The 12722-nt window shown below is 40.6% G+C and overlaps 3 protein-coding genes across 3 annotated transcripts; all 3 read left to right on the top strand.

The window, feature by feature from the left end:
- Positions 1-185: 185 nt before the first annotated feature.
- On the top strand, positions 186-3572 carry Dis3 (exosome complex exonuclease RRP44-like protein Dis3). Its single transcript, XM_064698519.1, has 5 exons — positions 186-618; positions 670-1114; positions 1255-2330; positions 2384-3052; positions 3112-3572. Exons 1-5 carry the CDS (start codon positions 239-241, stop codon positions 3479-3481), a joined length of 2940 nt encoding a protein of 979 aa, XP_064554589.1. The 5' UTR covers positions 186-238; the 3' UTR covers positions 3482-3572.
- A 620-nt stretch (positions 3573-4192) lies between these two features.
- LOC135439741 (acyl-CoA synthetase short-chain family member 3, mitochondrial) lies at positions 4193-7234 on the top strand. Its single transcript, XM_064698520.1, has 5 exons — positions 4193-4397; positions 4945-5962; positions 6041-6351; positions 6423-6568; positions 6625-7234. Exons 1-5 carry the CDS (start codon positions 4352-4354, stop codon positions 7135-7137), a joined length of 2034 nt encoding a protein of 677 aa, XP_064554590.1. The 5' UTR covers positions 4193-4351; the 3' UTR covers positions 7138-7234.
- A 2376-nt stretch (positions 7235-9610) lies between these two features.
- Positions 9611-12599, top strand: Ms (Myosuppressin). Its single transcript, XM_064698566.1, has 3 exons — positions 9611-9754; positions 11692-11906; positions 11968-12599. Exons 2-3 carry the CDS (start codon positions 11693-11695, stop codon positions 12057-12059), a joined length of 306 nt encoding a protein of 101 aa, XP_064554636.1. The 5' UTR covers positions 9611-9754; position 11692; the 3' UTR covers positions 12060-12599.
- The last annotated feature ends 123 nt before the right edge of the window (positions 12600-12722 follow it).

The following is a 12722-nucleotide window of genomic DNA, read 5'->3' as shown; positions in this document are numbered from 1 at the left end:
AATATTTATTAAACACGATGGTAACACGATGGTGCATTACAAATTTAAAGAAGATTAAAAACTGCAAGAAAATAATTTTTATTAAATTATTTAAATTTTATTTGACAAGTACGCTATTGTTTATTTGGTATGCGGCATGTAGCGTCCACATTGGAATCGACACAGCTGCTTGAACGTGTATGTGTCCCTTTTATTCCGGCACGCATGTGAATTGTGTTAATTACATTTTGCTACAAAAATGCAAACTTTACGTGAATTTACGCGGAAAACAAAACGCGGTAATATATTAAAAATTGTACGAGAGCATTATCTGCGTGATGACATTGGTTGCGGCTCAGATCTTTGTCAGTATTGCTTTCAAAACGAGGTCTACCAATTGACTTCGGAGCACGACATCAAGAGCAGCATTTTCAAATTTCCACACTACATTGTTTTGGATACCAACGTGGTTCTGGATCAAATCGATGTGCTCGAGGAGGATGTGCTCCATAATGTAATCGTGCTCACCACGGTACTGAACGAAGTGAAACACAAGAGCTCATCCATCTATAAGCGTCTCAATGAGATTATTCACGATCGCACGCGCAATTTTTATGTGTTTGTCAATGAGCATCATAAGTAAGCATCATTAGGTACTTAACCAAAATGATTCCAATTTACACTTTCCAGGGACACCTATGCCGATCGCGAGCCAGATGAGAGCGCCAATGATCGCAATGACCGAGCCATACGCATGGCTGCCAAATGGTACGATACCCATCTGCATACCTCTCAGGCATCCAAGACCTTTCAGCGTAGCGGGCGCACAATCACGCGTGTAGTGCTGCTCACCGACGATGCTGGTAATCGCGCCAAGGCCGAGGCCGAGGATATTTTGGTAGCTAGTGCGGCAGACTATGTTAAGTCGCTTGAAGACTTTCCACTGCTGGTCGACAAGTTGTCCCAAAAAACATTTGAAAATGAGAAACAAGCGCTGCCCCAATATCCACCGCATTTGAGCATGAAGGAGCTGCTTGAAGGTTTGCGACACAAAAAGTTACTGCAAGGCTCGTTTCAGGCATCTAGGGAGAACTATCTCGAGGGCAATGTCAATGTGGAGAGCTATGAAAAAGGCGTAAGTCTTGCGTTCTGAATCCTACTGATGAATCGTATTGATGAAGAAATCGTCTATCATTTCTAAGCTTACAATCAATAACATTACAGTCAAAAAACTGTAATTCCTGGACTAAACAATTACTCTACTATAATTCACAGATTTTAATACAAGGCCGCGAGTCGCTCAATCGCGCCGTAGAAGGGGATATTGTAGCCGTTGAACTGTTGCCTGAATCCGAATGGTCAGCGCCCAGTGAGATTGTGTTGGAGGAGAAAAATGTGTATGCCGATGATGTGCCCAGCGAGGAGCGTGTTGAAGAGGAGAAGGAAATGCTGCAACAAGTGCAGACCGCACCAGCTGCAGAGCGAACACCCACCGGTCGCATTGTGGGTATTGTCCGTCGCAAGTGGCGTCAGTATTGTGGCATTTTACAGCCCAGTCTGATTGAGGACACTACACGCCATATTTTTGTACCCGCCGATCGCAAGATTCCGCGCATACGCATTGAAACGCGACAGGCAGCCAAGCTGCAAAACCAACGCATAATTGTGACCATTGACAGCTGGCCGAGGAACTCACGCTATCCGCATGGACATTTCGTGCGATCGCTAGGCCCCCTGGGAAACATGGCAACGGAGAATGAGGTGATATTGTTAGAACACGACGTGCCGCACTGCAAGTTCTCCGAAGAAGTGCTTAGTTTTTTACCCAAAATGCCGTGGACCATTACAGACGAGGATTATGCCAAGCGGGTGGACTTACGCGATTTATATATTTGCTCTGTAGATCCACCCGGTTGCACGGACATTGACGATGCACTTCATTGCCGCGAGCTGCCGAACGGAAATTTAGAAGTGGGCGTTCACATTGCCGACGTTAGTCATTTCATAAGGCCGGGCAATGCATTGGACAAAGAAGCTGCCGCGCGAGGCACAACTGTTTATTTGGTTGGTAAGCGCATTGACATGGTGCCGGAGCTTCTAAGCTCTAATCTTTGTTCGCTGGTTGGTGGCGTGGAACGGTTTGCCTTCTCCTGTGTTTGGGAAGTGGATAATGAGGCAAATGTTTTGACTAAACGCTTTCACAAGAGCGTCATTAAATCTAAGCGGGCTATGACCTATGAGGAGGCCCAGGCTCTTATTGATGACTCCACAGAGACTGGCGAAATCGCCAAATCGCTGCGTCATCTTAATCGTCTCGCCAAGATACTCAAGAAGCGGCGTATGGACAATGGGTAAGTATAACGTGACCGCATCTTAGAACTCATGTAATAATGCTTCATTTAAGAGCATTGGTGCTGGCCTCACCGGAGATACGCTTTCAAGTGGATAGTGAAACGCATGAGCCGCTTGAGGTGGAGGCCAAGCAGATGCGAGATACCAACTCAATGGTGGAGGAGTTCATGTTGCTGGCCAATATAACCGTGGCACAGCACATTGCGGCGGAATTCACAGAGTGCGCTGTACTGCGCCGTCACCCGAAGCCACCTCCGACCAACTTTGATCCGTTGGTAAAGGCTGCACGATATCAGGGCTTTGAGGTGGCCATAGACACTGGTTTGGAGCTAGCGCATTCACTGGATAAATGCGTTAAAGCCGATAATCCTTACTTCAATACAATGATACGTATCCTTACCACGCGCTGCATGATGCAGGCGGTGTACTTTATCAGCGGTAGCCTGCAAAAAGAAGAGTTTTTCCATTATGGCCTGGCTGCTGATATTTACACACACTTCACCTCGCCCATTCGCCGGTATTCGGATATTATGGTACATCGCCTGCTGGCAGCGTCCATTGGGGCCGACAGCACCTATGCCCAGCTGTTGGAGCGCAAATCCAATGAGGAGCTGTGCAACAATTTAAATTATCGCCATAAAATGGCGCAATATGCAGGTCGCGCATCCGTTGCGCTTAACACACATCTATTCTTCCGCGGCAAAGAGGAGGAAGAGGAGGGGTATATTTACAATTAAAATTGCGATTTATCTTATTTGCTAATCCGTTTTTTTGTTTCAGCTATGTTTTGTTTGTGCGCAAAAATGCCTTGCAGGTGCTCATACCCAAGTACGGACTGGAGGGAACATTGTATTTGAAAGGCGACAAGGATGGCAAAGACGGTCTGGAGCGCACCAAGAGCGAAGTTATATTCACATTCAATGAGGAGGACCATACGCAAAGATGTGGCAATGTAATTTTCCATTCCTTTGATCCTGTTACGGTAAGGTTGAGTCTGGACTCGAGCAACGTGCAGCATGAAAAGTTGATATTCAAACTGGTGAAGCCATACATCAAGGGTTTTAGTGTGGAAACAACACCGGAAGCGGGTACAGCAGCAACTGCACAGCCCCCGACCAAAAAATCCAAGAAGGACAAAAAAAAGAAATAGACGAACGAATATTTTTTTTTATAAATATCTTTTATTAAATTAAACCCTAGTTTAATGCGAAAAAAGTAAAGAATATTCAATTACCTTCATATATGATAATATTTTAATTTTATTTGCGGACTTCAATGTAACTGAAAATATTAGAGCATGTCGGAAGACATGGAGCAACGTCATCATCCAAGGTATATTAACCTTATGTAAAAGCTTCAGTTGTTAAAGAATTGCAGAGAAACGATTGCAGAACGAGATTCTCAAATCGGTTGGACGTCATCGACTCAAGCTTTAGAACGAAACCGTGCTGATCAGTTTAAAGTTAAATTTCGAAATGCTCTTTTATGGATATAAAAGATGAAATCAAATTGATTTTTCAAAGTTCACAAAGAAACATATGTAGTATAGTTGATTTTAACTTTGGTCTTTTTCAATTCTTCACTATTAGTTTTTTATTGAATTTTACTTAATGCAAATTCCATACATTATTTAAATGCGTTCATAGTTTAATTCGAGTGTTAGTTTGGCTTTATATGTAAAACTCGAATGTTTTTCTATTTGCTCATAATTAAAACATTGTTGTCATGGGTTTTTAATTGTGGTGAGAGTATTACTTAAGTCGAAAACACTTTAAAATGCTCGTGTAGTGAGAGTGTTTCGTTAAACCTTTGATCCAATGTTTTTGAGTTCTGGATTTCACTTGCTGTGCGCGCAATTCAATATCATTGCAACGTTTCGACTTTAAGGCGACGGTCGTGTCTAAGCTGGAGCTGTAATTTCCTATATAGCCTATAGAGGATCTACATATACATGTACATTAATATATACCCAATAAACTCATTGTTCAATTGACGCATTTGTGAAAAAAAGTACGAACCAATGGAGCTGGTTACCGATGCAGTGAATAAAACCAATATTGAAGGCAGTAAGTTTCAAGAACTAACCTTCATTGTACTAAAATATGCAAATAGCCAAAATGAAAAAAAAGAAAAGAAATAACTATCTATGTTCTTACCAGCTATCTGACTGTGAATACATATGCATATATTTATACTATTTAAATAATAAAAATAAATATAAGTTTTTTCAATCGAATCTTCGTTGACGCGAACGCTTATATAAACCATCAAAATTGTTAAGTTCAGTTTGGTATGGTGAAACTGGCAGAACTCTTATTATTATCGTATGTCAATGGCGCTCCGATTATGCTGTTCTGTCTGGCACAACAGATATATACCACACATAGGCAATGTGCGACAAGTGACCGCGACGTAGTCTTTCGAAAATATATACAATTTAATTATCCAATATCGTATATTGTGAAAGTGTAAATTAGTTTTGCTTTGGCCGATTTAAGTATTATCGAGTGCCCAAATTTATTCAGCATTTAACGAGCCACCCAACTGTACATCCCATAAGACAGTGCATTGAACTCGAAAACTACTGATCGACTTAATGCTCTTCATATCAAGGTGTTGCTTCATCTATATATGGAATGCCAGTTGATGCGCACAGTCCATTCTACTTGGAGCTGTACCGCAAGTCTGTGCAAAATCCAGTCGCTTTTTGGGAGGAGCTGGGATATTTGCTGGACTGGGACAGGCCGTGGCAGCAGGTGCTGGATAATAGTAATCAACCATTTACCAAATGGTATGTGGGCGGCTATTTGAATGCCTGCTACAATGCCATAGATAGGCACATACTGGCCGGCAGGGGTGAAAAGGTGGCGCTCATCCATGACAGTCCGCTGACGGAAACGGTGCGCAAGGTCTCTTACCAGGAGCTATACGATCAAGTTGTACTGCTCGCAGGTGGACTGGCCAGAATGGGCGTGACAAAGGGTGATCGAGTGGTGATCTATATGCCGCTAATACCCGAGACCATCGTAGCCATGCTGGCTATTGTTCGTCTGGGCGCCATACATTCCGTGGTATTTGGTGGATTTGCTGCACGGGAGCTTTGCTCGCGCATTGAACACGTTGAGCCGAAATTGGTGATCGCCGCTAATGCGGGCGTGGAGCCAGGTAAGGTGGTGCCATATCTGGACATACTGCACTCGGCCATAAATATGTCACGCTGGAAGCCACCGCAACGCAACATAATTTTTATGCGCGAACAGGTAGCTTTAGATATTCTGGATGATAAAGCCGATATACTCTGGTCAACGGTGTTGGGCATGGGCGAAGCTAGTCAACCGGTGGCCTGTGTGCCCATCGAAGCCAATGATCCGCTTTATATACTTTACACGTCCGGCACCACGGACAAGCCGAAGGGTGTGCTGCGCACAATTGGTGGCCACCTGGTGGCACTGATGTACACACTGAAAATGATTTATGGCATTCAGCCTGGCGATACATGGTGGGCTGCCTCTGACATGGGCTGGGTTGTGGGACACTCTTATATATGCTACGGTCCTCTTTGTCTGGGCGCCACGAGCGTCATGTATGAAGGCAAGCCAGATCGCACACCGGATCCGGGACAGTACTTTAGGTAAGTATTACAAGCAAGCCTTCCTTTGGTCCTCGGTAGTTTTTAGGGGAAATTGCTGTTACTTACTTTTGCTTTTAGAATTATTGACCAGCACAAGGTTTGCGGCATCTTCTCAGTGCCAACCTCTTTTCGTGTGATACGTCGTGCCGATCCGGAGATTAGCTATGGGCGGCAATACTGCATGAAATCCCTGCGTGCCATTTTCATAGCTGGCGAGCACTGCGACTACGAGACAAAGGCCTGGATAGAGAAGACATTCAAGGTGCCGGTGCTGAATCATTGGTGGCAGACGGAAACGGGTTCAGCTGTAACTGCTACATGTTTGGGCTTCAAACATAATCTCAATCCACCCATGTACTCTACCGGCCTGCCCCTTGTGGGCTACGAAAGTAAATATTAACTTGATAGTTCGATAATTCGAAAGCCAGTTAACCACTTTTATAACCATGCCTCTTAACAGTTAAGGTACTAAAGAAGGATGGCACTGAGGCTCTTCCTTCTGAACTAGGTCGCATTGTTTTAAAGCTGCCGCTGCCTCCTGGCAACATGGCCACTCTTTATAGAAACGATGAGCTCTATCGCAAGCTGTACTTCCAAAAGTTTCCGGTAGGGCATGCTACTTGATTATAAAGATTTTATAATTTCTTGTATGTTACTTGCAGGGCTACTACGACACCATGGACGCCGGCTACAAAGATGAGCGTGGCTACATTTTTGTCACGGCACGCGATGACGATGTCATTAATGTGGCCGGCCATCGTCTGTCCACCTCCAGTCTTGAGGATGCTGTGCTTCGGCATCCCGACGTTGTTGATGTGGCCGTGTTTGGTGTGCCGGAGTCAACTAAGGGACAAGTACCGCTCTGTCTCTACATTCCCGTCGATGGCTGCAAGAAAACAGATGCCAAATTGTCCACGGAGATAATCAAACTCATACGCGATGTGGTGGGTCCTATTGCAGCCTTTCGCCTTATCACCTCGGTCAACAGCTTGCCGCGCACGCGCTCCGGTAAAACCATGCGCAAGGCCATGGCTGACTTTGCCCGCAATGAGAGGGTCATCTTGCCGGCGACCATCGACGATGCCAGCGTATTCAGCGAGATACGGCGCGCCCTGCAGCATCTGGGCTATGCGATGTCTGCGCCCGATCCAATCGTGGCCAAACTGCTGGACTGATCTGGCCACAGCCGACTCATCCGCTGGTGTTTTTGTGCAATATATGTAGTTAGTTTAAATGTTCTACGAATCAAATAAAGTATCTTTTTAAAAATTATCTACGCATTATTTAGAAATTGCAAAAATAGTTGTAAACATGGGGAACTGGTAAAAAGTAGAGTCGTTCAAAGAACACGAATGATGAAAATAAATGTCAAGACTATTTGAAATTTAGTTGAAAATACATCTTTAAATTCTACACGCACACACTCAAATCCATATGTGTAATTGCGAAAATAATTTAAATGTTAATGCCCAGTGGTAGCGAACTGTGCCCTCCAACCGTTCGAACTATTCGTATAATATGCGCGCAACTAAAACTCAATCAGTTTATTCAAATTTTGTGCAAATTTTGTGCGACATTGTTTGCTATCATTGCCCATGAATAGTGGAGGGTGACAGCGCGTGTATCGCACCCAATCCCATTCTCACTTCCATTACCATTCCATTCCATGCCTATGCTGCATTATGTCCACATATGGCGACCACTATACTGTTTGGCCTGATTTCTGCACTCAACATCAAAGACCGCAAATGTGTTAAGTGTAACCCAATTAGTGGGCTGCGAATGTGAATACACTGTGAATACACTCTTGCGAATGTGAATACACTGCAGAACTTCACAGTGGAGTACATTTACATGGATAAGACTTCGAAATTTTTGTAAAAGTGTGCTCTTGGATTTGTTATCAGTCGGTTTTAGTAGAAATCGTCGAGGAACATTTTTACCGACCTTTGGTAGATATGCGCGGATCGTGAAGTTCGCAATTGCTCAGTTTGGTCAACACATGTTAAAAAGCAAAAACTCATTTTTTCGATTAACTCTTCCAATCGAGCTATGTATATGCAACTGCACTGCGATGGTATTCAGGCTTTACTTATGTGTAAGAAGTGTAGTATCTTAAAAATCGCAAAAACAGCAGAGACGTGTAAATTGTATATTTATCTAATGATTTTCTTTTAAGGATTGAGCCTTAAATATTCTCGCCACAAACACTCCTGCCTTAAAATATCAATAATTCCTAAATTCATACAATACTCAAAGGGAACTTCTAATGAGATTATTATTTATCATTAACCAACATCAGTAAAACTCTTTTCCACGTGTTGTTTAGTTGTCACATTGCGTACAGAGTTTTTATTTCTTTTGTTCAATTCGGTTTCTTGCAATACTAAACCTCGGAAGGACCTTTTTGAATAAGGCCACAAGGCCCAAATGTTACTGAACAGTCCGATGAACAAAAAAAAAATGTATCATAACAATTTTAACCGAAATTTTAGTCAACTGGCTCTTCAAAAATTTACTGGAATATAATGCTAAAAAAGCTTGCAAAAAGTATGTGAACTCACCTGTGCTTAGAAATAATTAAATAATTAATAAGCAGAATTGCTGAAGACCTCTGCAAGTACCCCAATTCAGCTAGGTAAAATCGGAATTGATCACGATTTATCATAACTTCAAGCTGTGTTAATTAAAAAATTGCACCGAGGGTTCGGACCAAGTATCCTCCGCTATTTATAAGTCGGTCTAATGACAGATAAAATAATAATATAATAATAATAATATTCGAATATAAACATACAGTCGTATATAATAATTCTGCCCTGATATTCTAAAAGCGAAAGCACTGTTAATGTTTCGTTCCGCCCTACAATGCATCCGCTAAAGTTGAATTATTAGTAATTGAATCAAATGTGACAAATTTGATTTGCCTTTGTAGCATTGACACTAAGTTAAGCATTTCGTTTTGCTATACTTTCGCCCCCAGGTTTGTTGGACCATTTTGAGTTCTCAATATGTAAAAAGTCAGAGTCCAATAGTTTGAATGCCAACCACGCGCCACGGCAAATTAATTGCAACGTTTCGTCTGCAAATCCCTAGCTCATAAACTGAAGATTACTTTACTTACCTTACGTACATAAGCAAGTGTTTGCAAGATAACTGCAGCAGGTGTATGTCAACTCATCTAGCATTCGATTTAAGGCGAACGAAAAATGCTTTAAGAAAAGTCTATCAAGTATGATGGCTCGTAAGTGCAATATTAACGCAATATTAACTACCTTTCAGTGGGCGACGCTCATAAAAAATGCGCTTTTATAACATAATTAAAAGCTGATAAAACTTATATAATAGATCAACATATTGCGGAATTCATCGCTTCTGTTTGTATTACAATATTTTGCTTGCTTTTGTCTAAAAGTTTCCAAAGCACACATAATCAACGTTCGCTCGGTGGTCGGTGACGTATGCGTAATATTTGTGCACGCCCACTAACCGGCATGCTCCTGTATCTGTCTGTTTAAGCTCAACATGTGGTCCTTTGTCATGTGTGTGTGTGTGTGTGTGTGTGTATGTGTGTGTTGGACCAATGGCAGGCTTGCATTAGGTCTGTGTGCGTGCTCAGCGGAAGTAAATAAAAGCTGATGTCCTGTCAGGCCAGACCATCATTCGAGTGCCTGCGTTCAACAAGTTCAATTCCATCAGGCAGTGAAGTCATCTACAGCGGAACCGCAGCCAGTTAATACTTTTGCAAGTACTTGAACATTCTAAGTGATCTTAAAAAAAAACTGACAACAGGTAAGCAAAATGTACATAGAATAAATACTATAATTAATAAGAGTGCAACAATTAATATTACGAATATTTGTATATAAAATTCAAATTAATTTGGCACAAAACCTAACAAAATCTATTTAGTTGTATCCTTTGAAAAATTAATTCCTGAATAACTTCAGTGTTTATTGTCAGATCTTTAATTTGTAGGACAGAAACATGTGCACATTTCTTAGTTTTAATGAATGGAATTAAGTGATAAAGTTATCCAAATTAACAGTGATGTTAGGTTTATTTAAAAAAAAATCAAATTTGATGCCTCTAGAACCTATAGTCCTATATACCTATAGTGGATGCATTTATACAGATACTTATAAAGCATTTATATGGCAGGAAGTCCTACCTTTTATAGAATATACCCACAAAAATAAAAACCTTTGTTATGCAATTAGAATTAATAAGCGTTAGTAGTTGGTATTTTATCAATTAGATATTTTCTTTATTTTCAATAGAATTTTTAAAATATTAACAATTTTTACTTAATTTTTTCATTATCTTTTTGTCTCCGGTTTTTAACAAGTATGAACTGTTATGTTAGTTGTGCTGAACTTATTATTTTGTGGGTACGTTCTTCTTAAAACATAAAAGTCTGATATCATTTAATTTGACGACGCGGGTAATCGTCACTTTGCAAGAAAATATACACTAAGCAGAATATTGTCATATCGAATCAGCTTGATAATTTTGGTCAAGAATATACTTATATTATACATTTCTTGATAGAATTTTCGCAACTTCATTTCTTTTAATTTTTCAATGTTTTGTTCGATTGTTCAATCTTCTTCCCGTGCGCTGGTTTTTCGTTATCGAGCCCAAACTATTCATTTTGATGGGCGAGTTCTCCAGTAAGAGATTTGTCTTCGGGGTTTAATTTAAAAAAATTGTTCTTCTGCTCCAGGCTTGGCCGATATTCCCATTCAGTTTCAATTTTCCAAAAACAACCAGCCAAAGTCTTTCACTTGATGTATAAAGAACGGTGCAACGGCTTCTAATCTACGCAGATGCACGCCCAACACGTACATGACATTAGATGCTTGAATACAGCTTTATTTGGCGTTGACACACAAATAAAGAGAGACAAATACATAGATACACATATGCATGGCCAACTAACTTGCCACTGATTGGGGCAGCCATCATTCGTAACACGGGCCGTACGAGTGCATTTGACTTTTTTATACGTATACATCTTCATCAGGCTGGGGACAGGTTGCCATTGCCGTTGCCTACTCGGCCTGGAGCTTAATAGAAACAAATTGTCTGCTTCGTAAACACGTTAGCGAACATTAGAGCCGTCTTTTACTGGCTGCTGTCATCAAGGTTAGCAGGGAAATTTAATGCGATGCCGCTGGCTGCAGGCAGAACTTCTTTCAAGCACAATATGGCATTGTCCTGGCAACAGCAGAGCGCAACGATAATCAGACACGTAGCATGCAGATTATTATAAGTTAATCAAAATTAGTTGAGCACTTGGCCTGAGCTGCTCGCTTTTGATGCGTCTGTTAACTTAATCCGCTTGCTAATCGTGTTTTCTGCAAATTAAAACAAGAGTCCTCTAGACGAAAGTGCCCGAGTAGGATTTACCCTGAAAGCAGCGCAGAGCTGTCGAACTTTCTTCTATACATATATACACAAAAGGATATATGTGCACACGCAACGGCTGCTCTTCTTCTTCTAGTAACGCATTTTTAAATATATAACTTCGTGGCCTACAGTCCGATCCTCATGAACTTTTTAGAGTCCAAATATGGAACTCAACTATGTGTATTTACCAAAGCTCAATGCTGACCAAGAATATATATATATATATATATATTTGTAAGCATGCATACCTTTTTAACCGATTTTTAAATGGGTTGAGAGTATATAAATTTTAATCATTTGATGTGTTGTACTTGCAGTATGTCTCACGTTCAGTCCTTTGCAATTTGCTGCCTTGCCATTGTCCTGTTGGCTGTGTGTGCGCAAAGTGCAGAAGCAGCCACACAGGCACCACTATGCCAGCCCGGCATTTTCGAGGAGATGCCTCAACATATCAAGAAAGTTTGCATGGCCCTGGAGAATTCCGATCAATTGAATTCTGCACTCAAATCCTACATCAACAACGAGGCGTCTGGTAAGCATTATTAAGTTACCCCCAGAATTCTTAACAAAAGTATGCAATTTTTTATTTACAGCTCTTGTTGCGAATTCCGATGATTTGCTAAAAAACTATAATAAACGCACAGATGTCGATCATGTATTCCTGCGCTTTGGCAAACGTCGTTAAAAACCCTACCGTATAAACCACAAAGCATCCTCAAACGATTCTACGATTCTACGATACGACCCTGGCTAACGATCGGAAGTTTTATTTTTTTTTAGCTGAAAACACAACACAAATGGCGTCTTCTCCTATATGCATAATGTATTCTCGGCACATTGGCGTTAAACATTTTAAATTAATCAACTTGGAAGCTCTCTAGTTCAATAATAAATCAAACAATTTAATGTATACGATACTTACTCGTTAATATATTATATTTGTATATATATTCGTACATACCCAAGGACCCCCGAAAAACGTATTGTACATGTTGATCCCTTTATTTATATTTTGTTTTAGAACACTTTATTATTCCATAATTAAAAAAAAAAAGTTCGTAAAATATATTTATACCACATAATATTCAATAATAATTAACAGTGCATATTTCCCTCACACAAAGCACTTGCAAAAATAACCTATATATAATTAAATTGTTATGACGTTTGAAAATGTAATTTTTACTGTATTGATTTTTAAATAAAGTCTCTTTTTCTTCTCAAACTCAATGCGTGAAAAAATGCAATTAAAAGATTATTTTTCGATATTTTTAAAATGGAACGGCACATACGAATATAACACTGTGTGAAATCGTAATCAGAATTTATTATTGGGGATCATATTTGG

The sequence above is a fragment of the Drosophila montana genome, unplaced genomic scaffold (assembly GCF_035044405.1).
Source record: "Drosophila montana isolate Dmon_TW-CO22-7 unplaced genomic scaffold, ASM3504440v1 contig_779_1, whole genome shotgun sequence".
NCBI classification, from domain to species: domain Eukaryota; kingdom Metazoa; phylum Arthropoda; class Insecta; order Diptera; family Drosophilidae; genus Drosophila; species Drosophila montana.
Note: the sequence above shows the minus strand (reverse complement) of the source record. Positions and strands in the feature narration are given on the sequence as shown.